This window comes from Ictalurus furcatus, chromosome 1 (assembly GCF_023375685.1).
Source record: "Ictalurus furcatus strain D&B chromosome 1, Billie_1.0, whole genome shotgun sequence".
NCBI classification, from domain to species: Eukaryota; Metazoa; Chordata; class Actinopteri; order Siluriformes; family Ictaluridae; genus Ictalurus; species Ictalurus furcatus.
The window spans coordinates 14,433,821-14,460,889 of record NC_071255.1 but is presented as its reverse complement, the minus strand read 5'-3'; the positions used below and the strand labels follow the sequence as shown (position 1 = coordinate 14,460,889).

Genomic DNA, 27,069 nt, shown 5'->3' with positions numbered 1-27,069 from the left:
TTTTGTGTATATCTCCAACTAAATTGTTTCAGAAATTAAGACAAAATCTAAGATAAAACAAAGGCAACCTGTGTAATCATAAAGTACAGTTTTTAAATGATAATGTTTTCTATTGAATCAAAAAAGTTATCCAATACCAACTGGGCCTGTGTGAAAATGTATTTGCCCCCATAGTTACTAATTCCCCAAATCTATGAAACTGCATTGATAATGGGGTTCAGTTGGACTAGACAGAACCAGGCCTGATTACTGCAAACCCTGTTCAATCAAATCAACACTTAAATAGAACTTTTTCACCAGCATATAGTTGGTTAAAAGTGGTACCCAGTAACACAATATGCCAGAATTGAAAGAAATTCCAGAAATGATGAGGAAGAAGTTGATTACAATACATTTGTCTGGATAGGGTTACAAAGCTATTTCAAAGACTCTGGGACTCGAAAGAACCACAGTGAGAGCCATTATCTCCAAATGGGAAACCTCTGTAGAGTAGTGAACCTTAACAGAAGTGGCCGACCATCCAAAAGTCCCCCAAGAGCACAGCAAGGACTCATCCAGGAAGTCACAAAAGAGCTAAGGAGAACATCAAAGGACCTACAGGGCTCTCTTGCATCAATAAAGGTCACTGTTCATGACTCCACTATCAGAAAGACACTGTGCAAAAATGGCATCCATGGAAGAGTAGTGAGGTGAAAACCACCGCTAACCCAGAAGAACATTAAGGCTTGTCTGAATTTTGCCAAAACACACCTTGATGATCCTCAAACCTTTTAGGAGAATGTTCTGTGGATTGATGAGTCGAAAGTGGAACTGTTTGGAAGACAGGGGTCCCATTACATCCCGTTTCATCAGGTGTAAACCAAACACCAAATTCCACAAAAAGAACATACCTACAGTCAAGCATGGTGGTGGAAGTGTGATGGTGTGGGGATGCTTTGCTGCTTCAGGGTCTGGGCAACTTATAAATAATATAAATAATTGAGAGAAACATGAATTCTGCTCTCTACCAGAAAATCCTAAAGGAGAATGTCCGATCTTCAGTCCGTAACTTTGACACTCAAGCGCAGCTGGATTATTCATCAAGACAATGATCCAAAGCATAAGAGGGCGATACAGCACAAAGTAGTTCTGGTTTGTTGCACTTCATGAACACACTCTACAAAATGTGTCTTTTGTGTGACTGTGATTGTGTGACAGTGATTACCGCACCAACAATTGCACTTAGACTTTATAGGCATTTTCAACTGAGGGTTTTTTGTTCTTGTATCAGTACAGAAAAACTAAAGTACTGTACATAATAACTGCATTTATTTTTCATCTTCGCAAATTCATCCACCCCTTTTCTTCCTCTCTGTCTCTCAGGTTTGGAGGCCAGACTCTAAACTACAGGCTCTTCTATGATGGCAAACACTTTGTGGGAGAAAAGCGGTTTGAGTCTGTGCATGACCTGGTTACAGACGGCCTCATAACTCTCTACATCGAGACCAAAGCAGCTGAGTACATTGCTAAGATGACCACCAACCCCATCTACCAGCATCTGGGCTATACGGCATTATTGAGAGACAAGATGAGCCAGCGCCTGAGCCGAGCTCGATCTGAGCCCAAGAAAGTCACCTTCCAACAGGATGACAAGGTGAGAAGCTTCCTGTCACTGTATGTACAGTCGGGGTCTGGGCAACTTGCAATAATTGAGGGAAACATGAATTCTGCTCTCTACCAGAAAATCCTAAAGGAGAATGTCCGATCTTCAGTCCATAAGTTGAAACTCAAGCGCAACTGGATTATGTAGCAAGACAATGATCCAAAGCATAGGAGTAAGTCCTTGTCCTACAAGTAAGTGGAAAACTGATCTCCGGTTATCGGAAGTGTTTGGATGCAGTTATTGCTGCTAAAGGTGGCACAACCAGATTTTAAGTTTAAGGGGCAGTTAGTTTCTCACATAGGTGATAGGGGTTGGAAAGCTTTTTTTTTTTTGCTTCACTAAAAGAATAATTAATAAAAACTGTATTGTGTGTTTACTCAGGTTGCCTTTGTTTTATGTTGTATTTTGTTTGAAGATCTAAAACTATTTAGTAAGAGATATACACAAAAGCAGGAGAACAAAGCTTTTTGTTGAAAGGTGGTTGAATAATTACACTAAAGAGTGTGATGGAGTGTCCCTGAAGGCCGGATATTCTTGTTCCTTCTGAGTAGCTCTGATGGAAGATAATGGTGGCAAATGCGCCACTGTCTCTATCATCTCTCAAACTCCAGTCTCTCAGACTGATCCGTTGACAGATGAGTGTGAACAATCTCTGAACTGTCAGTCTTGCTCAGTTTTCCATATGAATATTTAATCAGATACATTACATATGATATGTTAGTGAAAGCTTTTACTTTAGTGGCACTTGTTTATGTATATTCAGTTCCAGAATTGCTATCACAGAAATTATTGTATACAATAAACACTACAAAACTACTTTCCTTTAACAAAAATCATTCTTATAAGAATTTTTTAAATAATTGTGTTAATGCTCCTAAAGAATATTTAAAATACATTATATGCAAACATATATATACTTTTCAAATTGGTCTCATTCTCTGTTGCTGGCTTTGACAGAATATGATGTTGCACACATGAGAAATCCCAGATTACAGCACCTGAACTTCACCAGGCATTATTGGACCTACACTGGCATCATGCTATGGTCAGATGAGACCCAAAATGAGCTTTTTTTGCTATGTATATCAAAAAAAAAGTGGAGCTTGCGTGCTTGTATGGATTCTGGAGTTAATGTGTGTCATATGTGATTGCCTGTAAAAATGTATTCCAAAATGACATAAAAAAAGCTGTTTCAGCTAACGCTAAGTTCAGTTTGCTAATGAGGCACTGTGTTGTTTATTGGTTTGGTGGCTGTATTCTTCTAGTGGCCACTAGGGGGCAAGAAAAAAAAAATCAACCTGACAACTTAGTGTGCTGTGTTTGTAGATGAGACCTTAACACGATCATACTCGGTTCCAAATCAAATCCATTGCACAGCAAATAGATTAAGAAAAAAACATTCTAAAAAAAGTTTTATAATATGAAAAATTGTAATCGCTAATTGCAAAATTAATTCTGCAGTCTTCCTAAATATAGATATATTTTATGAACTCAATCCAACTATTCAAATGTTAGGCTCGTTATAAAGTATAAAGGTGTTTAATAATATCTGTAATTTATTGGTGCCAGTTAGAAGTGCAGATTCAAGTGCAGGTTTTCTGGTTTTATTTAAAGCAACGTAAAGACAAACAGAGAGGTTCAGTAATCGGGCTATGGTCAAAACATTAATCAAACAAGGCAGAGAATTACGGCTTGGAGTGGTCTGAAGTGACACTTTACAAAGTAACACCGGATTATTTGAAGATGCAAATGTGATTGCAAACAAGTGAGTGGCTGTGTCCGAAATCACGTACTATGACAATCTGTACTGCACGGCCATTGAAACAGTACGTACTAATCAGTATGGATGTGTATACACATATGTGTGAATACAATTCCGGACATACTACATCTGCCATATTGGCATTGTCATGTGACCTTCGACGTCATCATAAGCACAAAAATCTTAAAGGGACCACCAGATTAAAGCAACCACATTAACGGCAAAAATCAGGAAAGATAACTGAATTAGTAATGTAATGTGGGCGGGGTTAACAGGCTGAGGTAAATTCGTTACCATTAGCTTAACTGGCTAATGTATGATAGAGATTACAAAAAAGGTTTCAAACTCTGTGACAACTGTTTTCTTCTTTAAACCTTCAACAACTTAACAATTTATTCAGCTATTGTGAAACAAGTCCTGTTTAACCAAGGTTTAATACTTAAAAAGAGCCTACATGTTGTCTTTTGGCGATTTTTTTTTCTTTTTCTGAGCGTGTCTGCACCAGCCCTGTTGCATTATGGGATATTTTGACTCGCGTAGTGTCCATCAGTTGCACACTGCAAAATCTCACCAGAAGCAGTACTGCATCCGGGTATTCCTCGGCTACTGAGAATTCGGACATACTACCCCTCTGGCATACTGCTTTTCGCCTACTATGTAGTAGGGTAATATGTGATTTCAGACAAAGTCATTAGTAATCAGGTGACTTTGAGCAGAGAAAGGATCTTAATTGGCGGTCATGTGATGGGATTGCAGCCTGAAAATCATAGGAGCTGTAGTCTGCAGCTTCTGGAGACACATATATGATAAACCCCACTATAAACTGATAGATGGAGTCATTGCAGTCAATGCTTAGAGAGACGTTGTTACACTTTTTATTAGAGCTGTGGATGGAATTCAGGACATTGTGGGTTGTATGCTATTTTGTTGCTTATATTTGAATATTGCATGATTTGTTACTTATTTTCACTGTGATGTTTTATTGAAAGAGAGTGAGAGGAAACGAACAAACCAGGCTGGATTTGAAAAGCTCTGCTGAGAGTACTGCAGTGACACAGGCTTTCACCTGCTTCCTGTGCATGACTGGCTACTTCAGAATAAAGTACAATTTCTCCCTGGAGGAGCACATCACCAGAAAACAAAACTGGCATAAACAACACAAGCCCACATCTTGTTTGAGAAGTAGGACAAAAATGAACTTGTACTTCAGCTTCTGAAGGGTCAACTACAAGTATTTGTTCTCACAGGTACACGCACCGGCCACTTTAATAGGAACACATGTACACCTGCTCATTCGTGCAGTTATCCAACAGCCAATCATGTTGAAGCAGTGCAGTTGATACAATTATGAAGACACAGATCAAGAGTTTCAGCTATTGTTGACATTGCCATGGTTAAGACTACTGATTGTAAGTCATGTCATGAGTTCAAACCCCAGCACCACCAAGCTGCCACTGTTGGTACCCTGAGCAAGGCCCTTAACCCTCAGCTGCTCAGATATATAAATGAGATAAATGTAAGTAGCTCTGGTTAAGGGCATCTTCCAAATGCCATAAATCAGCATGGTGATTTTTGCTCCATTTTGAGTAAACTCTAGAGACTATTGTGTGAGGAAATCCCCTGAGATCAGCAGATTCTGAAATACTCAAACCAACCTGTCTGGCACCAGCAAACATTAAAGTCACTGAGATCACATTTTCCCATTATTTGATGAGTACATTACAAGCTCTTGACAAGTATCTGCATGATTTTATACACTGCACCTCTGCCACATATTTGGCTGATTGGATGAGTCCATAAATGTGCAGATGTACAGGTATTCCTATAAAAGTGGTTTTCTTGTTGATGCTGTTGCAGCTAAATTGGATCTTGTTTGCAGTAGTACAATACAGCTTCATCGCATCCTCTGGCTATGAGAAATGAGAAATTCAAATGAAATTCCTCCCTTCTGAATTGCAGCAAGGCCGTGAATAATCTGTGAGTTTGCTGTTTACCCAACACTTTAATCTCCTCACACAGTTCTAGAGCATTTCCTTAAGCCTGATGAATAAAACATTTCTCCTCTGCCCTGGATTCTTTGAGTAAAGAGGCCTGAAGAAAAGAAATTCAATCCAAATGCAAGTGCTATGGTTCTAACTTCAGAACATGTAGTTACATAACTACAGCATACGTAGTATACAACACAGTATCAGTGAGAGTAGCTAATGTAGTGGTATTCTATACAGTGCCCTCCACTAATATTGGCACCCTTGATAAATATGAGCAAAGAAGGCTGTGAAAAATTGTCTTTATTGTTTAACCTTTTGATCTTTTGTTAAAAAAAATCACAAAAATACTCTGCTCTCATGATATCAAACAACTGCAAACACAACACAGCTTTATCCAAAAAATATATCTTTGTTAAATATAGGTGTGCAACAATTATTATCCCTTGCCATGTATTTTCCAATCTCATTAGGTATTATAGGAAAAGACTCAGAGCTGTAGAGCTGTTATCTTGGCAAAGGGAGATAGCACAAAGTGACTAAAAAATGACTAAATGGGTGCCAATAACTGTTGTACACCTGTATTTAACAAAGATATTTTTGTATAAACCTGTGTTTTGTTTGCAATTGTTTGATATCCATGAGAGCAGAGTATTTTTGTGGAATTTTTTTAAAATAAGAGATCAAAACAATAAAGACAATTTTTCACAGCCTTCTTTGCTCATATTTACCAAGGGTGCCAATATTAGTACAGAGGACTATATATATATATATATATATATATATATATATATATATATATATATATATATATATATATATATATACAGTATCTCACAAAAGTGAGTACACCCCTTACATTTCTGTAAATATTTGATTATATCTTTTTATGTGACAACACTGAAGAAATGACACTTTGCTACAATGTAAAGTAGTGAGTGTACAGCTTGTGTAACAGTGTAAATTTGCTGTCCCTTCAAAATAACTCAACACACAGCCATTAATGTCTAAACCGCTGGCAACAAAAGTGAGTACACCCCTAAGTGAAAATGTCCAAATTGGGACCAAAGTGTCAATATTTTGTGTGGCCACCATTATTTTCCAGCACTGCCTTAACCCTCTTGGGCATGGAGTTCACCACAGCTTCACAGGTTGCCACTGGAGTCCTCTTCCACTCCTCCATGACGACATCATGGAGCTGGTAGATGATAGAGAACTTGTGCTCCTCAACCTTCCGTTTGAGGATCCCCCACAGATGCTCAATAGGGTTTAGGTCTGGAGACATGCTTGGCCAGTCCATCATCCTCACCCTCAGCTTCTTTAGCAAGGCAGTGGTCGTCTTGGAGGTGTGTTTGGGGTTGTTATCATGCTGGAATACATGTTGGGATCATTCTCTGCTTCAGTATGTCACAGTACATGTTCGCATTCATGGTTCCCTCAATGAACTGTATCTCCCCAGTGCCGGCAGCACTCATGCAGCCCCAGACCATGACACTCCCACCACCATGCTTGACTATAGGCAAGACACACTGCTAGAAACATTAACTAGTTATTTAAATGAAACATAAATGACAGATGAAATAACTTAGATAGTAATAATGTTTTATGTACAGTATAAACTCTGTTCTAACCATTAGCTAGCTTGCTAGCCAACATCAGCTATGTATGTTGATTAAACTAAACTATCTAACTAGCAGTGTTGCTGGTTTTGTAGTACCACATACAATTTTTACTGTCTTGATCATAATAGCCAGCACTGACTAAGGCACATAAGCACTCAAACGGAAATCCTGCACACAAAAAGGAAGTACAACTTTTAACCCACTGAGGTGAATCCATGCTAATTTTCTTGACTCATTGACTTGCTCTACCTGTCCAGCCACCTGTTCTACTTTCAGGTAACTTCACATGCTTGTCCATATTCTGGCCCTGTAATTGCTCATGTAATGTGTCTGCCAAATTTCGAACAAGATGAGGTTAATTTATGCCCTCTGCATTTCTGAGTGGTTGATTAATTACTTGAATTGATGGATGAGGGATTTCACAAAACCTGGGCTCTTGCTGCAGTGTATGATTTCCCCACAGCCTGCAGACAGTTTAAATGAGTCCTGCTGGTGCTTTCTTGTTTTGAAAATTGTGTATGTCTGTTTAAATTGTACATAATCTTTAAATGACAGATCCATGAGATCTCGGTCTGAAAATATGAAAATGTTTATTCCTTTATTTAACATAGTACATGAGTTACCGGTTAAAGCAATCTTAAGCCTATACAGTGGGTCTAGTCTGCTAGGACATAAGCCTAGCAGATCCGTGTATGAACAGTATACAGTGGGGGGAAATAAGTATTGGATGCTTCAACAGTTTTTTCAGTAAATATATTTCCACTGAGGCTATTCACATGAAATTTTCAGTCAGTATACTTTTTTTCCTGTGTCATTCCACTTTATTACACATAACTTTATTTATGGACTTGTTGTTGTGAATTCTTTATGTTTCTTGAGTTAATACCAAAGTCTGGTGAAAATTTCATGTGAATAACCTCATTGGAAATATATTTACTGGAAAAAATGTTGACACATTCAATACTTATTTCCCCCCAGTGTATACTGTTCATACACAGGATCTGCTAGGCTTATGTCCTCAAAGCATGATATTTAGTATGTTATAAAGAACACATTTACTTGTTGACACTGTATGATATTATTTACAGTGATAGCTTGTATAATATGTGTATGGTATCTTTGAGCATTTTACTATTTGTACAGATCCTTACATATAAAGAGGCATTGATTGCATATTTTCTGACTTTCACGCAGTGACTTTAGAGATGATAAAGGCATACTGGATTTCTAAGCTACACTGTTACTATATTGTTAGTTCTCTGTTGGTTTTCTGTATCTCTGTGGCCCAACATAGAAACACTTGTGTATTTTCATTCTATTCAATAATGCCCTGGTTTTCTTCATGTACTCAGCTGCTGTGATTTGTCCCTGTATATTGAGAATGGAGTAATCTCTGAAAAGAGATTTTCCCCCTTTGTCCCCTTTGTCCCTCAAACAGTTCTCTCAGCGTTCATTAAGAGACATGTGCCCAAGGACAGAAAGTGCAAGTCTTGTTGTTTTTCTGCTTTAAGGCCAATTTACAGTGAACGCATCTCTCAAACACTTTTTAGTCATCTCACTGAACAAATATTCTTCTATTTAAAAATAAGCAAGTTTTTTCTTGTTGTAAAGCAGATTTATACCTGGGTGGCACAGTGCTGACTCACAGCTCCAGGTTTCAATCCTGAGCTCAATTTACTGTCTGTGTGGGTTTCCTCTGGGCTCTCCAGTTTCCTCCCACATTCCAAAAGCATGCCTGTAGGGGGAGTGGCTAATGTAAATTACCCATAGGTGTGAATGAATGTGTGATTATGTGTGCATGGTGCCTTGTGATGGAATGATATTCCCATCCAAGGTGTACTGCTGCGTCACTCCCAGTGTTTCCTGGATAGGCTCCGGTCCACCACAACCCTGACCAGGATAACGTGGATACTGAGAGATTTAAACTGTGGGTGGGTGGGTGGGTGTGGCTCAGGTGGTAGAGCAGGTTGTCCACTAATCGTACGGTTGGCGGTTCGATTCTCGGCCCATATGATCGAGCTCAGGATTGAACCATATGACTCCACATGCCGAAGTGTCCTTGGGCAAGACAGTGATCCCCAAGTTGCTCACGATGGCAAGTTACCGCCTTGCATGGCAGTACTGCTACCATTGGTGTGTGTGTGTGTGTGTGTGTGTGTGTGTGTGTGTGTGAATGGGTAAATGAGACATGGTGTAAAGTGCTTTGGATAAAAGTGCTATATAAGTGCAGACCATTTAAACTAAAGTGCTACACTCAGAATGACAACAAGCATAAAAAGAAAACGGGTGGGGAATTCAGTAGCACTGCCGCCTCATAGATCCAGGGTTCCATTTTCGATCCTGAGATCGGGGGTTCACATGTTTTCATTCCAGGTTCTCTGGTTTCCTTCCATTGCCCAATATAAACATGGCAGCTTAATAAGATGTTTTGGCTAGTCAAAATTACTCCTAGGAGTGTGAATATGTGTATGCAATGTGCCCTGGTGCCCCAGATCCACTGCGACCATGACCAGGATAAAGCAGCTGCTGAAGATAAATGAAAGAAAAAAGAAAAAAAAACATATTATACATAGCAGACATGGAAATCCACTATAATCACTACAAAAAGCTAACATATTTTTATTTTGTGAGTTTTTAATGGAAGCAGTGCAGCTACTGCAAAGGTGTGGTCACCCTTGAGTTTTCATCAGGACCATGGACCAGTCAAAAGGAGAGAAAATCTGTCAGTCAGGACAGAATATATCAGAATATATCAGCGATGCAGGGAGGAAGTGAAAGGGCTTTGAATACAAATAAAAGAATATTAAACTGGATCCTGTTGTGGAGGATTTAACAGGGTGATGTGATCCCATTTCTTCGAATTGTGACCATGCTAAAGAGGACTTATTAACACTTATACTTAAGACATTACAGTAGTCTAAATGAGATGAATAAAAGCGCAAATAACTTTCTCCAGGTCATGACAAGAAATAAATGGTTCAAGTTTGCTTTAAGTTGCTAGAAACTGCTAGCATTTGATTTGATAATAAATCAATTGTTAATAAATTTAGTGTCAAAAAAATTACCCCCAGGTTCCTGACATGAGCTTAATCATACTGTAATAATGGTCCCGTTTGTATTTGGGTTAGCTAAAGCGATTAACATCTGATTAGTTCAGTTTTTCCATATTTTCCAGATACCCATTAAGAGACTTTAGCAAGCACAAGTCATCATCAGCATTGCAGTGGAATGAAATGTATTGTATTGTAATTCTGAATATTGGAAGCATATATAATGAGAAGAGTACTGAACGTTGTATTGATCCTTTGGTACACCAGATCCAAGAGTAGCAACCAAAAAGAAGTTTCCAATATTCTGCGAAAGTCCTGTGACTAAGATAAGACTTAAACCAATCCAGTACTATCTCCTGAAGGTAGCCACCATGTGCAACAGGAAAAAGATGACCCACATTCAAGGTGACCCATATTCATTACACCAATGTATGGAGTCAGTGTAAAAGCAAACATGATGTTTGTTCCCTGCCATACTGTCTCGTATCATGTTATAAGTGACTTGTGCTGTAATTACAGATGGCCCAGCTTCTCTTGTCCCCTGCATATTTGAGTGACACTGCTGTATGCCTAGGCATTATTAATATTACCACCATGTACAGAATGCAAGCACTGAAGGCTGCTTATTCTACACACCTACAGTATGGCACATCACACTCGGTGTGAATCTAGGTTAGCTGCACATACAGTACTGTATGTATACACCACACATACAAATTCCCATTATTTATCTTCTTTTCTTGTTCTTTTTTTTTTTACTTTATTGTGATATTTTGGATATGTGTGATAGTCTGGAAAAACTGCTCAGATGCTGCTGCAGTAAAATTCGGACTGTCATATCACAGCAAACCAGTGACTACATTTCCCATCCTGCACTGCGGCCTACAAACATGGCCGCCATGGACTGCAATTCCCAGAATACTCACAGTCATTCTAATCATGCACATCTGCATCAAATTCACAGCACTCACAACCACTATATAAAGAGACTGTTTGAACACAATGACTTTGCGAAGTATTGTGTGTTATCACCGTACCAAGCATTTGTACCCTGTTCCTCGTTTTGTTTCATGTTCATTGATCTTGTTTCTTGTTTCTCATACTCGATTCTTGCCTTGCCCAGTTTATGCCTGTTTGCAGATCGCCTGACCCATTGCCTGTTTTTTGACCACGCCATTGTCTCATGATTTGGATTTGTCTGCCTGCCTCTCTTTATTAAAAGCTCTTATCTGCACTTGCTTCCATCCTAACCTTCATTACGTGGATCTCGTGACACGGACAAACAACCAAAAAACTTTTGATAGAAAGTTTTTTCTATCCACAATATACTTTGACATTTCTACTTAACCATAAACCCATGAATATATTTCACCAAAATCATATAGAAATAATTTTATTTTCGTTATAACTTTTGCCTGTGCTTTCTGCCTGCAGAGATCATGTTAGGTAAACAAGGAGCCAGTTTAATAAATGTAGCTGTAACAATGGTCAGTTTGACTGAAGATGTTTTAATTACTATGATTTAATTGCTAAGTAAATGTGTGTTTTGTTTTGTTTTTACATACTAAATATCATGCTTTGAGGACATAAGCCTAACAGATCCCGTGTATGAACAGCAAAAATACCAGCTGTCAAATTATCTTTGAATTATCACACACACCACTGCTGAAACTAGAGAAGTCGTTGTTTTTATGTCTTCGCCCCTTAGTGTTTTTTGGTTGTCCATCTATCTGTCCGAGATACTTGTTAGTAGTTGAATGTTTGTAGATTTATATGAAATGATTAGTGTAACCAGTAGATGAGCTGATTAGATTATGTAATTAATCTAAACAGGTTTAAGCAAGGTCAAACATCTGAAATAGTTTTTCTTCAATAGCTTCCTTCATGTTTGAAATATAATTTATGGGTATCTCCAGCATACAAGTTAGTAACAAAAAAGACTAGACTTGTTGGTGGTGGATGCATCCTCGACTTGTTGAATGCTAATCCAAAAACAAATCAGATATTAAAAAGATAGATCTTTACTTCTACTTAAGATACATGCAAAAGGGAAACTGTATAAACTACAGTATATGTAGTAGAAAATGTCAAAAATCACCATGTGAAAGGTTTTCCCAGGCCACCACACATATAACTAAACTATGCTTGGATTGTGTCACACAGTTCCTGCATATGAGGTGCGCTTTTCTCTGTTTGCTGCAGCCTGGTTACGCTGCTTCAATGCTTTGCTGTGTTCCCTGTAGGTGGTGCCACCTGTTATGCACCCCCCTGCCTGCAGCTCTGTTAGGCCAGACCAAAAAGGTCAGCAGCAGTAAACTGTACAACCAGCTTTGTCACCGAACAGTGCTATGCTAGAAATGTGCCTATCTTAAGCTATTTGTTTACACCTGTATAGGAAAATGCCCCCTTTAAATATTTTCAGCATTTCTGTTTATCTTTGTTAAGAATCACTGTGCTGTCAACTGGCACCGTTTCCAGTTGAAGTGTTCATTGGTTTTTAAAGCTTCACCTGAAAATGAAACGTTCTGCGTTCTATTGTCTGAGCACATTTTTATGTTTGCCACAGAGTATTGTTAATATTTAAACCAGCAGGTGTGTAATCACATTTTTAATTAGTCTGATCTGCAGCTTTGCAATGATAAAAATGTGTTTTTTTTCCCCCCCTCGCTGTTTACACAGCTCATACCACAGACTGTAGGAATATTATCCCTTAAATCTTATTCCTATCGTTGTGGTGATATTGGTTCTCGTGTACTGTGTGTATAAAAGGGTACATTAGAAACCACAGCAACACACACCCTAAAATGCATATCTGCTCATACTGTCTGCTTTCTTACGAGCCCGTGAGTGAGCAATAAGATTATGATGGCTTATTTAATATAAATTCAAAAACGAACCATTTTCCTATGGTAAATGCTTTATGTTTGTGAGAAGTGCGACTTTTAGTACCGCGCTGAGAAGCATGACCTTTAGTTTCTGTGTCTATTTCCACAAATAGTTTATTTTGCTAGTGAATGACAGTGAATAGAGACTGCTGTCTTCTTTGTGGTTATGTGGGACACTGCGTAGGAGGCTTACATACTGCTGCTGGCGAAAATGGTTCTCTGAAGTAGTATAGTGCACCAGTCAGTCTCATCTAGGCTCAGAGCTGGGCTAGGATTTTTAAAAAAACTAGCAGATTACATTGTGAGGAGAGGTGTAATTCGATTACATCTGTTATCTGGTCCAGTCCTGAGCAGATCGTCTGGATTGGCTGGGCATGTATGGGTAGAGAATGATAAGCAAGAGTGGATTGTCGGAGAGGGAAAGAAATAGAATTGCTCAGCACTATGACTTTCTGACACCGAGATCATCTTACTAGAAATTGGCCTGGATGTTGGACTAAAGCGTGGCTCTTTGATTTCTGTGCTCTGAGAGACATGAGGAATGGCTGGTGTACGAAGGAACCAGAGGGGAAACGCATGTTTAGAAGCACAGTATTTGAACAGACATTCGCCTCTACTAGCACACACAGTCTGGATTCAATTGATCCTGCAGTTGAGAGCTACTGAGCCATACTAAGCCTCCCCCTTTCCTCCTCCTCTCTATCCTTCCTACTCTACTCTCTCCCCTTTGCCTTTGCCCTTCTTTGGCAGGGCTGAAAGACTCCTATTGTGTTAGGCACACTCCGGCCCCCCAGGCAGACCTCCTCCCTCTTTCTGTCTCAATCCTTATCATGGAGTTCATCCAGCTCACTTTGCCCTCAGAGCCAAAGCAGGCATATCCTCCATACTCCTCACTACCACGTTGTCCACCTCCACATCTTCTCCCCCAGAGGAGATGCAGGCTCAGTGGGAGCCAACGGGGAGTGACCTGACTCCTCTTAGAGCTAGGAGACAGGAGCAGAAGCACCAGGAGCTACTGGTTCTAGCTCTTGGACTGAGGCTAGGGGTTAAAGACACACTGCTCTGGAAGCCAATAAAGCTCTTGGCTTGTTCACAGATCTCCAACTCACCACTTGGCAGACGCAGTGCTCTGAAGGACGGGTCCGAGAAGCAGTGCAACTACGAGAAGGTCCATAATTTTAAGGTAAGCCCTAAGCAGATACAGTTGTAGCTGTAATATTAATGCTGTACTGCTTTATACTGCAGCTACTGCAAATGTTTTAGGTATACTTTATGACTATGGTCAGTGAATTATCACATCCTGTACTACACCTAATTGATGAACCAAGTAGCAGCAGTATTTATGAGTAGGAATTGATTTCTCAGCTCAATAACTCTTGTGCTTTGGTGGATCTGTAGTCCACTCACCATTTTGTGTATGAGATAACTGAATATTATTAAGAGGAAACCGGAGAGGAGGAAGAGGGTATATTCTGCTGCAATGTCATATTGGTGTAATTTTAAGCCATGTCATTTAGCAGCACCTACCATTTGTAAACTTACTCATTTCATGTTGTCTACTAGCAAATGAGAAGGGCAGGCATGGGTTATCATATGCTGTTCTTGACACTTCCTTTTATAATGCATACATTCCACAATGTTTCATTCTACAATAGTGACGAGAAGCATAATTATTAAGTATAGTCATCATAAAGGCACTAGATGTATGATATTTTTTGCTGTAATAATGCTTAATTCACAGCATATTAGTAGGACTTGTTTTTGGCTTGGTGTGTCTTGTGTCTTTACTTGTGGGTAATCGCAAAAAAGATATGACTTCCTTCACAATTGGAAACAGATTATAAGAATAGTGTTTCAGGTCCTAGAAAAAGTCACCTGTAAAAAAAAACAACAAAAAAAACACTGCACCCCATTTTTAGTGTTTTTGTGCAGATGGAACATGAAGAAGTAGTTGCTTTAATTTTCATCAAATGTCCATAAATTTGAGCAAATCTGAATGTTATAGGCAGCACGGTGGTGCATCAGGGAGCTTTGCATGTTCTCCCCATGTCCACATGGTTTGCATCATGTTTTCCGGTTTCCTACCGCTTCCAAAAGTTATGCCAGTAGGTGGATTGTCTATGTTAAATTGTCCCCAGAGTCTGAATAAGTGTTTGTATGTATGGTGCATTGAAGTGGACTGGCGTCCCACCCAGGGTGTATTCCTGCCTCGTCCACCAGGATAAAGCACTTATTGAAGAAGAATGAATGGTTATACACATTTATTTAAGCAAATAGTTACATCTTGTCTTAACCATTCAAAGGGGTTGAACGAAACACCCTGGTATAGTGGGTCAGGTGCCAGCTTGTTTTAGGTTACAGGGGTATCAGCATCTTTGACCTTTTTGTTTCTTGTCATTGTTAGGTCTTCTTTATATACTTTTCTAGTCCTATACTGTGAATTTGTGTGCCCACATCTCTGCCTTCTGCTGCATAGGTACACACCTTCAGAGGTCCACACTGGTGTGAATACTGTGCCAACTTCATGTGGGGTCTCATTGCCCAGGGTGTACGCTGCTCAGGTAACAAACAGCCATTCACATACCGTACAGTACAATTCAAATAAAAAGCTCCACCTTTTTAAAGCCAGAACACTTATATCTGTTAAGTACCGTACAGATCATTCATATCAAATTGTGTCCAAAGAAATAGAACACTATGGTCTGAATAATGAAGTCTTGTTGTTAATTATGGCAGCTTGCCTGTACTGAGTCAGTGTCCACTGATTCAGCCCTGAGCAGAGACAGTAGACATGTCACATGCAAAATCAACACTGTAGCCATGCCATTGCAATGTGGCTGTATCACATTCCTAAATGACACCTGGTTTAGACCAGTTCTTCCTACAGTTTCCTTGGAACTATTTATAGTGGCACGTACACTGTGCGTCGAAGACAGGCATGGGAGCAACACACCCATGTATCGTACAAAGACAGAAACAACACTGTATCGATACACAATGAGAACTGTCGCAATTTGCAATCCACACACATTCCATTGACAATTAATGCTATGCTACACCTAAATATAACCCTGAAATTAACCTGAGTCACCTGAAGTATCTTTACTTTTTCAATTAAAGCTGCAATTTTTCTAAAAAGCATTTTTACAAACCGGGGGACCAGACAAATGTCCCCACAAAGTAACAACTGACAGCTATAATGCCAAGATATAAAATCATGCAACTCCCCAGACATAAATGCTCTAAACAAATCCCATCTGCCCCCCCCTCAATCTTTACAAAGCTTTTCCAACTCCATAATGTAGCTGCACAGATATGTAATTTACATTATAATACATATAGTACACATATTACTGACTATTATGAACAATTCTATTTGATGGTTTAGTTTGATCTCACAAGCTCACACTTTGTCTCTTTTGATTCTTCCTGTACAGCTCATGTATCAGTTACTAAGTGCCGAAATAATGCTGCAAAATCTTATTCTTATGCTCTTAGAATTGTAGTGGTTGAGTTATTTGACCATAACACAGTCTGGCCCCAAATTTGTCTAGTCACAAGACTTTTATACAGCTTTTGATTCAGTGAGTGGTTTTTCAGAGGTTTTAGCCATAACTTGGACTTTTATTTTCACACAAGAGCTGCTCTTGTTGGTGATTGAGCTGCAGGCAGGGCTTTTGAGGCATAGAACTGTATTGAACTCAGCATAAAATTGGAGAAGAGAGAACGCTTCTGTATTCCTCTCCTCTCCTGTTCTTCATGTCCTAAAGACAGTGTTCATGATGGATGGGCTGATAAGGAAGACAGAAAAACAGACACGCATGCATGAATCAAGCTAATGTTCTAGTACAGTAGTTTGCACAGGACACACAGTCAGCACACCCATTAACAGGTACAGTTTCACACAGGATCACACCCAGTCATTTTACATGCGTGCGCATCATAATAGTGATGTTTAGAAATGTACGTCATTCACAGTGTCATGCTGGTACACGTATTTGGACACCATTCACACAGGCATGATTACCACCAGTAAGGTTACATATCGTAGTTACTCGAACTGTTGTCCTCAACAAACAAAAAAGCACACACACACGCACGCACACACCATGTGTTCAATCCCCCATTGTCATTCACTGGAGACTGCTTGTCTGCACACACTGTGGTGACATTCTCATGGCCATTTGACCTCTGACCCTTTGCAGATTGTGGACTGAACGTGCATAAGCAATGCTCAAAACTGGTGCCCAGCGACTGCCAGCCAGACCTGAGGCGCATCAAGAAGGTTTTTAGCTGTGATCTCACCACACTGGTTAAAGCTCACAATACACCACGGCCTATGGTCCTGGACATGTGCATCAGAGAAATAGAGCAAAGAGGTACTGACGTCCATGTCTTTCATTCAAGGAACACGTTAGAACTTTACCCTGCAAGATGCTAAGATATTGAGTCATACTTTTGTTTCCTTTTCACTTGGATATACTGTACTACCATGCTAAATATATGGTAATGAGAAGTATATTACATTGCTTTGCAGTCTTGTAAATTGTAATTTAATAGAACCATGTGGCAGTGTGGTTTTCCTACCAGTATAACAATTAAACCTTGCATTAAATCCAAATTAAGTTGGATTTCCTGTAAGGATTTTTTTTCCCTTGTTAAGGACTGAAGTCAGAAGGACTCTACAGAGTGTCCGGTTTCACAGATCATATAGATGATGTGAGGCTGGCTTTTGACAGAGGTGGGTGGGCAAAAAGTCATAAAAGCCTGGACTTAATATTTGCATTGGTATCTAAATTGGATAGCAGCAATACACTGTGGTCTGTTTTAGCAAAGCTGTTTCAGTGAAACACACAGGTATTCATGATTTTCCTCCACAGACGGTGAGAAAGCAGATATCAGTGCAAATGCATATCCCGACATCAACACCATCACAGGAGCTTTGAAACTCTATCTGAGGGATCTGCCTATCCCTGTCATCACATACGATGTCTATTCCAAATTCATACAAGCAGCCAGTAAGAGCTCTTAAGACAACATCACAAAAACAACAGCAATTGACTCTTTTGCCTGTACTGTGTAAACTATTTTAAGACAACACAGCCATCATTTGAATAAACAGTTAAATTGATTTCTGCCTAATACTAAACTTCAATGGTTCAGTAGTGGGCAGAAACATAATGCAGTTTCTGTAGAGCAGAATAACATCAGGTTCTACAAAGGCAGAGTTTTAGTCAAATAGAATTAAATTCAGTTAAGAAGCAAGAAAATAATTGTAGTGATTTAAGTGCACAAGTTTACATGATATCCTTTTCTACAGAAATGAATGACCCTGACACCAGGCTAGAAGCAATCCATGATGGCCTGCTTCAGCTTCCTCCTGCTCACTATGAGACTCTTCGCTACCTGATGACCCATCTAAAGAGGTGAGAACCATCTCATTGCTTAGCCTGTAGGTTCCTCAGTGGCTTTGGGTCTCGTTTAGCTCATCTCACGTAGTGCATACACTGTTTGGTCTGATGTAATGGTAATAAAAAAACTTCTTTTATTATTGTATGCTGTGAACCCGGGTAATATTAATATTTGGCTGAAATTCTTTATACACCGCTTCTCATTGGTGCTCAAGATTTGCTATACACAAATACTATCCACTGTGCATCTTGAATTATTTTTATTACTACGGATAACCAGTTGATGACTTTATTTTAGCAATGCGCATTTCTGTTTGGCTCTCAGTAAAGGGGGTGTCGCCTCTGTGCCTGTCTTTTCAGGGGAATCGGGTGTGGCCTCCTGCTCTCAAAGCTAACATTTTACCATTGAGCTCAAATATTGAATTATAATTACTGCATCGTATTGCAGCACACTGTGACACAGAAACCTCTCTAAACTGTATCGTCTTGAATCACTGGCCACTTTAAATGCATCGTGCTCTAACTAATACACGCCCAATGTTCCCTCTTTGAAAATGTGTTTTTACTATGAGAGAATTCACATTATGACAGATCTTAATCCTTTGTATTTCATTAGGGTCACTGTGTATGAAAAAGACAATCTGATGAGTGCAGAGAATCTGGGAATCGTCTTTGGTCCAACTTTGATGCAACCGCCAGACCAGAACACACTAGCCACTCTCAACGACATGAGGCACCAGAAAATGATTGTTCAGCTGTTGATTGAGCATGAAGATATCCTCTTTTAAAGCCATGAACTCTAAAGATGAACTCTACTATGAGGAAGTCAGTGGTAGACATTCTTTAAATTTAAAGACCTTGTCTTGGTAGAAACCTGATTGGCTTAAAATGTACATTTAATGTAACATATTCACCAATAGTAGATTATAAGATCAGCAAAAATGGGCACAACTGTAAGCCTGATCTTGAGACTTGATTGCTGTCATGATCCAGTATGAATGCTCTTAAAAATATGTATGCAAATTCTTATTTAATATGATCTGATGCAGAGCAAATCATGAGATTAATAATAACAATGATAAAATATCAATTGTTTTTGTATATATAAGTTGTATGTATGGTGCAGTATAATGGCAAAGGATACTGTTTCCCCAGCTGCCAAATAATGTACATGACCCCTTGATACCGTGATACATGACTGATGGTTCCATGGTTAGTATGTTGCACTGATGACAGTTTAACGTTTCACTATGGGTTAAAAAAAAAAAGTTGCTCATTCTTCGTGGTGTGTATATGTACACATTTGTAATGTGTTTTCGAATGACAAGACCCAATATGAGGCACTTTTTTCCTTTTACAAAGATTGTAAATATTTTGATCTGTATTTTTGCTGAATTTGGTGTTGATCATTTTAAATGTCATCTCCATTCATTTTCCTTTTCTTAAGCAAAGGGTATTGATGCCATTCAGTGAGGTTCTGTTGTGCTTGTATATAATCATGGTTTATTACTGTAAATTCTGGTACTGGTGAGGAGCATTTTGACCATCTCAAACTGTGATGTAGACATGTGAGCCAGTGCACACGGGTGAAAGCAGTGGATGGTGCCATACCTCATAATCAGGCCATTTAAGAAAGACTGAATCATCCCATTCTGATGTTTTTGTCTCTGTATGATGAATTTGCTCATTTGATATGAGAACTTTCTAAAAATGTGTTTTATGAAAAAAAAAATATTTTCTGTGCAGGATGTAATTATGATTGTAATTTAACAAATTTATTAAATTACATAAATCTGATTGACCCATTTGAAGCGTGTTCTCTCTAAAGGAAAGGAGCGAATACTTTTCTACATCTGGTACAACTAGCATCAGAAATATTTCGTTCATTATTGCTGATGCTGACTTTCACCCTGTTCCAAATAAAATGGGTGTGTAGAGGCACCTGCTTTTTATCAGCAGGTTACACAAGCAGGAGACGCTGCTAATTCTGAGAATGTGAGACCGAGAAGGTGAAACCAGTTTTGTTGGTGGGACGTGTTGCCAGAGTCAACAGACCAATGATAGTGGCAGTGACCGTGGGAAGTCCTAGTCTTATATCACAAAGGTGTGCTGGCTTAAAGTAAACTTATTACCTGTGGATCCTTTGCTTGTCTAACATCGTTCTCTCGTCGCTATAAAGAGTCTGGTATAGGGTGCAACAGGACACAAAGTGTTGTGTTGACGAAAGAAGGATTTATTTGGTTTTAGGTTCTGGAGGCAAAGAAACAGGAACCTTATAGGTGCTGTGGCAAATTCTGACATTACTGCAAATATTTACCTGAATTTTGTGGCTTTGGTGAGTAGAATGTTTTTCAAATATACACTCTTTTGTCCTACTTTCTTCTTCTTCTTCTTCTTCTTATTATTATTATTATTAATATTATAAATATACGCTATTATACAATGTCTTTAGGCAGTTAACAGGTCTAGTTTTATAAAGAAGTTCTAATTGGAACCTTTTTTTGTGACAGAGAAACCCTCTGATATAGAGATTTACATAGAACCAACTACATAACCTGTAGAATTTTACTTTTTTTCTATGCAGTTCCTGAAATATTGTGAGTCTCTTATTATTTGTTGATAAGCTGTTTGTTAATAAGGATGTATTACAGGATGTCTAATCACTATTTGGTGTTATAAGGTGAAGGGAACACTCAGATGGCAGAGAGGATTCCCTGGTGGAAGGCCTTCACCGGCAGGGTGCTGAGCAGCATCCTTACAGACGCTGCGGTTCAGCATGAGCAAGGCTCGGACGGCAAAAACTCAGGCTTCCTGAGCGATGGCTTTGATGCCTCACAACTGGAGCCTGCCTTAAGCAATGGCACGTTCAGACGCAACATTTCCGTCTCGCGCTCCGGACGCTTCAAGGAAAAACGCAATACTCGAGCTACTTTACCTGCCAACAAGAACTTTTACGACAGCAACACAGCCGTGGCCAAGTAGCCATGTTAAAACCCTAACATTCACCACAGACACTGTTCTCAGAGGACCTCTCAAAACAACAACAAAAAATATACTAGAGCGTAATAAAAGCCACTGAAACGGAGAAGGTCGGGCAGTGTTGTTAATGTTGCTTCCAGTGGCTGAAGCTAAGAGCCACAACTCACACAATGCAAAACAATTGGAAGCATATTTTGTTAATGGGGGTCATTAGGGTTAATTACGCGTTAGCCTGTTTAGTGGCTAAATGCCACCAGCTCTGAGAACAAGTGAATATGTATTCATATCTACAAATCCCAATACGTTTCCTTGTTACTAGGGGTGGTACCTTTTCATTTTACCTATATGTGGATATGCAAGATTTAAGGTGTTTGATTGGAGCGTAATTACATTTTAAAGTAGGTCTAAAGCTTTAAAGGTGCACTACATGTACTACAACATCAGTGACAGTGAAAGGTACAGGTACAGTACTCTTTCTGTTCTGTACATGCTAGCACACTTAGCATACTTTCAGAAAGGGGTTCCAAGTATAACCCCTATAGGACAACCCTTTTTTTTTAAGAACCCATTTTAAGTGTGTGTGTGTGTGTGTGTGTGTGCGTGTGTGTGTGCGTGTGTGTGTGCGTGTGTGTGTGTGTGGTTTGCTAGTAGGTAAATTCCCTGTGGAATTAACCTACTCATGGAGTGTCTTCCATTCTGATGTCTCTTGTTGATGTGATGAATGTTAATGTAATGCCTGACTGTTGTTCTTTTGTTTATTTGGTAACTATTGATATGAAGGGCCACTTATTTATTATCTAAAATTTGAAGGTTTCAGTGCTTTTGTAACTGTTTGTATGAAGAATATTTACATATATGGTAATATATGAATGTAAATGTATCTAAATGTTGATGTTTTTTATAGTATCACATAAGATGCTTGCAGGGGGAATCCCTGCTGTCATGGCTGTTCTGAGTAGGATCATTTTTGCACTAATGGATTTTATTTTATTATAATTTTTTAAAGATTATAATGATCAGTGTCATTCATGTTAATAGGTCAAGGTCACCAGTCCACATATTATTGAAAGGAATGTTGTGTACAAGAAATACTACTGTAAGGACAAGTTATTGTGCATAATAATAAGGGACTATGCATAATGGTAGGGTGTGTAACCTTCATATATGGATGGAATGTTCTGTTTAATAGTGTAAACAGAGGTGTGCTGTAGGCTAGTTAATACTGATTAAAAAAAAAAAAAAAATACTGATGTCTTACCAACATCTTGTTTATCACTGTAATCAGTACTCACTGTTTCCTTCCCATTTTCACTGAGGTGGACATTAAAAGCATACAGTGGCAAGGCAAGTGTTAAATTATTTGGCCTGGGAGACTACAATGATATTTCTTTAAAACAGACATGCTCTTAAACTTAAGTTATTCATCAAAATATACTGAATATCATTTCCTCTGATTTTTGCTTTGCCTAGGTTACATCATGCAAAAAAACAACAACAACAAAAAAAAATTAAACAGTTTTAAGAGCCATTTTTGTAATGTTCATTATCATACAGCATCATGTTCTCAGTACAACTGTAGCTTTCTACTGTTACACCAATTTTTCATTACATTCCTAGTATGAATATTACCTGGTAATAGGTGCTGTTTTTCATGCAGCCCAATATGGAAATACAATGAACTTGAAATCCTGTCACAGTTTTGTATGTAGAGAATGAAAACCATGCTTGATTGTCATCCCTATTAAAATTGTACTCTACATAAAGCTGCAGTGTGAATGTTTTTTTTTTTTGTTTTTTTTAATCAGACATCATTCAATGATGCTCCAAAACATTGTCCTGCTGCAAGTTGCCTCAAGAGCTATCGGCTTGGATGCGGCAAAGGTTTTTAGACACATTTACCATCGTGCCCCAACCTAATAAAGATAAAGCTGTTTGTTGCAAGCCACACAGCTAATATGAGTTATGTTAAAAATCAGGTTTGGGAAAAACACATAACAGAGTTTCTCAAAAGCATGGGATCAAAGTTAAATGGTAAAGCAAAACTTTACAACACATTTGGGAACGTGGGCCCTGATCAGATGACAAAATACATGGGTAAGAACAAGAGACACCCCAGAAGCAACCAGAGGTTTACATTTTGTTCACACTCCCTGTTGAAAGATCCAGCTTGTGTTTGGGGGAAAAAAATTCTTAAATTATTACTAACCTTAAATACTCATTACATGTCTAAGAAGCTATAATTGCCTTAATGTTGTGTCAAATAACTTGTTTAAAATATAGCATTAGTAGCGATAATTCAGAAACTGTTTTCTTTCTGCCAAGCCGGCCAACATAGTTAACAAGTTTTAGCAGCAGTTAACTAACTAACTTACTTAGTTGGTAAATAAACTGGATTTTTCAGCACGGCTGTAGTAAGCTGTAGTAAGGATCTGCAGAGATTCTGTATGGAGGAATGGTCACAGATCCCTAGCCATGTATTCTCCAACCTCATCAAGCATTATAGGAGAAGACTCAGATCTGTTATCTTGGCAAAGGGAGGTAGCACAAAGTATTGACTAAAAGGGTGCTAATAATTGCTGCACATCTATATTTAAGAAGTTTTTTTTTTAATGTTTGCAATTGTTGGATATACATGAGATCATAGTATTTTTGTTGTTTTTTAAACAAATGATCAAAAGGTTAAACAATAAAGACAATTTTTCACAGCCTTCTATGCTCATATTTACCAAGGGTGCCAATATTAATGGAGAGCACTGTACAATGTGGTTTGGGGGTGCAGCCTTGAAGTCTTTTGCTTGTATTGTCTCATTTGTAAGTCACTTTGGATAAAAGCATCTGCTAAATGAATAAATGTAATGTAAATGTAAAGTCTCCTTTAATGTGTATTAATTACCTCTCACAACTATCAGATTAATACCAAACCTCCAGCATATTACCATTCTTAACCTTAAATATATTTTGTACAATAAGTAAATCAGTCCAACAATACACCAACTGAGTTATGTTTTTATTTGGAAGATTTATGTAACTCAGCTAATGCTCTCTCATCAGTCACTGGATTCATTTACTGAGTTAAGAGCATCTCCTGCTGGCGGTGTCTGAAATGACCGCTTTGTGCTTACTGCTAATCAAAGACACCTTAGTCTTCTTCAGCTGGTAAGAGTGATTTAGTTACTTGTGACTGTTACTCCAGCCCTCATGTTGTCTCTGTAGCATTCCTGATTATTAGGCCTTGCTCCAATCTTCAGCTTTAGTTGTGAGTCTGTGTGTGTTTGTAGTACTCCTGAGCTAACATGTTGTTCATTCCTTATTTTTAATTGTCGCTCCATTCATCCTACAATCCTGCAGTTGTGTCTTGTCATTTGTACGGCACAATACAATGTAAAAGTACTACTTAAAGTTCCCTTCATTCAGGTATATGAGCAGTAAAACATCATATTTACATGGTAATGCATTAACAAAAAACTTTTATACAAGTTAGATCCATTCTGAAGTAAGTAACATGTTGAAAAACAGCAAAATGTAAACATATATTGAAAATATCTTACAGGTTATCCTATAAGTGTGCCATATTTCAGGTAACAGGCTTTCTGGATAAAAAAAAGAAAAAGCCACACACCTTTCACAGTTCTTGGAGTGTACAAGGGATTATGGCTGAATTTAGCAGATGATTTTGATCTTTCAACACATCAAAAGGAGGCAAAAGGTCATTTTTGTGTTATTTTCAAGAAGAAATTCACAGCAGGCATGAGCATATGCATAACTGCACGCAGATCCTCGTTTTCATAAACTGTAACAGACATCTTTCTCATTTTCAGATACTGAAGTTTGTCTTATATAAATGTAAACCAATAATAACAGATTGTATTTAACATTTCTCTTTAAAGTTGAACACTGCTAATGGCAAGAGAGTAACTGGTTTCTATAACTCGTCATGTTGGTATGTGAATTCTCGTGCAGATATATAACCGTCCTTGTCGTCATCCTCCTGCTTAAAGATGTCTTCCACCATGGCTTCATGATGAGTGTCATTGGGAGGGTATCCGTGTCTCTCAAACTCTTTACGCAGATACTCTTTAACCTGAAACAGAAAGCATGAATTAAGGTTAGTAGTAGTCTTATTTTGTTCAGTTTTCATCAAGAGATCATTACTAATGAACTCAAACTGATGCAGCTGATTTCTTTGGATAAATATAAATATGTGCTGTTTAAATTATTAACTGTATAACTTTAAAGTAGTCTTACAAGATAAGCCTTCTTATTTGACTAGAACACACCTCAGATTTGGAGAGCTTCCAGTCATCATTAAGGTCCATCTCCTGGAAGGACTCGTGTGACCTGGGGCCATTCCTGATCTCTATCAGCTCTATCTCAAAGATCAGAGTGCTCTCTGGTGGGATCTTTCCTAAAGTAGAGCAGAGGAATGTAAATAACCATGCATGTATCTGGGCCTTACCTTAAAGCCAATTTAAAGAATAAGCGCAAACAAGTAGTGAAAGCTCACCTTTGCCCTCCTTTCCATATGCCAGAGATGGTGGGATGGTCAGCTTCCTTTTCTCACCTGCGCACATGTTCTGAAGTCCCTTGTCCCATCCTTTGATCACCTCCCGAATCCCAAGGGTAAACCAAACTGGGTGTTTATCACCTTCTTGACGACTTTAAATGTAGAATATAAATTAATACATTGCAATTAAGCGTGTAAGTCATGGCTGCCTAGCCCTGTTCACAAAGTGGTTACTTCTCACCACAAACTAACACTTCTCATACAGTTAATAAAGATCTTCAGTAGACAACAGGTTGTATTTGTGTGTATCTACAGAGTATAATGTTAATTGGTACTTTCAGCCCTTTTTGACCTAGTAGTGTTAGAGTTTTGATTAACATCACTGGGGACATTGAAAAATTGCTTGATTATCATATTCGAGGCAATATTTTATACATATTTAATATTCAAGATTCTGCACTTTTGTTACACTTTTCAAGCTGTTGCTAATAATATCATTTGTAATGAAATTTGTTGTATTAAATTAGAAAACAATGCAAAATAGAAGCAGGTTCCCTTATGCTCTCAGACTTTTGGACCCCACTGTGTGTAATATATATATATATATATATATATATATATATATATATATATATATATATATATATATATAAAAATGTACTTAATTACACAAAATGCATTGTTATTATTATTATTACTATGCTTACATAATAATGTTTTTTGCTGCAGGGAGTTATAGAGTACAGCTTTGGGATGCTGACTCTAACAGATTGTTCAGTGTTACATGATAACATTAACAAACATGGTGCCAGTGTACTGTGTGTGTCCCACTTCATGCATGTTACCTGGAATGAAACATTGTGCCGTTACTCTCCAGAAAACCGTCGTAATGCACCAGAAGCATATCCCCATATTTGGTTTTTCGATGACACAGAAAAGGTTTGTACAAAACCTCACTTTTCACCTCTGGCTCTGGAAGTTTTGCGCCATGAAGGCAAAATAGTAGAGCCGGTATTAAGCACAACCAAAATCCCAGCATCATTTTAAAATAGTTAAACACTAAGAGGTGGGTGTTATCTGCTTTGCTATGCAGAAAAACTAACTACCGTAAGCGAAAACGTCCGAGTTCCAGTCGACGTGGCATCCAATTTCTCCTGCAGGCTCTCAATCCTAAACATCCCCATGCGGGGGAAATAAAAACAGCTAATCGCTCTACTGTGCTGCTATTG

At 38.5% G+C, this 27,069-nt stretch overlaps 3 protein-coding genes across 5 annotated transcripts in view; 2 read left to right on the top strand and 1 right to left on the bottom strand.

The window, feature by feature from the left end:
- Positions 1 to 20,154, top strand: part of chn2 (chimerin 2) — a 45,130-nt gene extending 24,976 nt beyond the window's left edge. Inside the window, exons 6-13 of one of the 2 annotated variants that reach the window (XM_053627862.1) lie at positions 1,363 to 1,633; positions 14,043 to 14,129; positions 15,423 to 15,507; positions 17,152 to 17,325; positions 17,610 to 17,687; positions 17,827 to 17,964; positions 18,267 to 18,372; positions 18,974 to 20,154. In XM_053627862.1, coding sequence (XP_053483837.1) covers positions 1,363 to 1,633; positions 14,043 to 14,129; positions 15,423 to 15,507; positions 17,152 to 17,325; positions 17,610 to 17,687; positions 17,827 to 17,964; positions 18,267 to 18,372; positions 18,974 to 19,145 — 1,111 coding nt within the window. In that variant the 3' untranslated portion in view covers positions 19,146 to 20,154. Of the gene's footprint in view, positions 1 to 1,362; positions 1,634 to 13,735; positions 13,992 to 14,042; positions 14,130 to 15,422; positions 15,508 to 17,151; positions 17,326 to 17,609; positions 17,688 to 17,826; positions 17,965 to 18,266; positions 18,373 to 18,973 lie in introns of those variants that run through there. The other variant, XM_053627870.1, reaches the window with a different exon arrangement.
- Positions 20,155 to 21,054: 900 nt separating this feature from the next.
- On the top strand, positions 21,055 to 21,339 carry LOC128618698 (proline-rich protein 15-like protein). Its single transcript, XM_053642773.1, has one exon. The coding sequence runs from the start codon at positions 21,055 to 21,057 to the stop codon at positions 21,337 to 21,339; it is 285 nt and encodes a 94-aa protein (XP_053498748.1).
- Positions 21,340 to 24,326: 2,987 nt separating this feature from the next.
- fkbp14 (FKBP prolyl isomerase 14) lies at positions 24,327 to 27,014 on the bottom strand. 2 transcript variants are annotated; one of them, XM_053627910.1, is made up of 5 exons: positions 26,947 to 27,007; positions 26,686 to 26,812; positions 25,841 to 25,992; positions 25,614 to 25,741; positions 24,327 to 25,417 (listed from the first exon to the last, which is right to left on the bottom strand). In XM_053627910.1, the coding sequence occupies exons 2-5, from the start codon at positions 26,742 to 26,744 to the stop codon at positions 25,259 to 25,261; spliced, it is 498 nt and encodes a 165-aa protein (XP_053483885.1). In that variant the 5' UTR covers positions 26,745 to 26,812; positions 26,947 to 27,007; the 3' UTR covers positions 24,327 to 25,258. The 2 variants fall into 2 exon arrangements, with proteins under 2 accessions (XP_053483885.1, XP_053483879.1); XM_053627904.1 differs by having other exon boundaries at positions 26,686 to 27,014.
- Positions 27,015 to 27,069: the final 55 nt, after the last annotated feature.

Coding starts and splice junctions, on each gene's coding strand:
- LOC128618698 (XM_053642773.1), top strand. CDS start 21,055: ATGGCAGAGAGGATTCCCTGGTGGAAGGCCTTCACCGGCAGGGTGCTG.
- fkbp14 (XM_053627904.1), bottom strand. CDS start 26,882: ATGATGCTGGGATTTTGGTTGTGCTTAATACCGGCTCTACTATTTTGC. Junction 25,993..26,685: donor GGCACAATGTTTCATTCCAG/GTAACATGCATG, acceptor CTACATTTAAAG/TCGTCAAGAAGGTGATAAAC. Junction 25,742..25,840: donor ATATGGAAAGGAGGGCAAAG/GTGAGCTTTCAC, acceptor GCTCTACTTTAG/GAAAGATCCCACCAGAGAGC.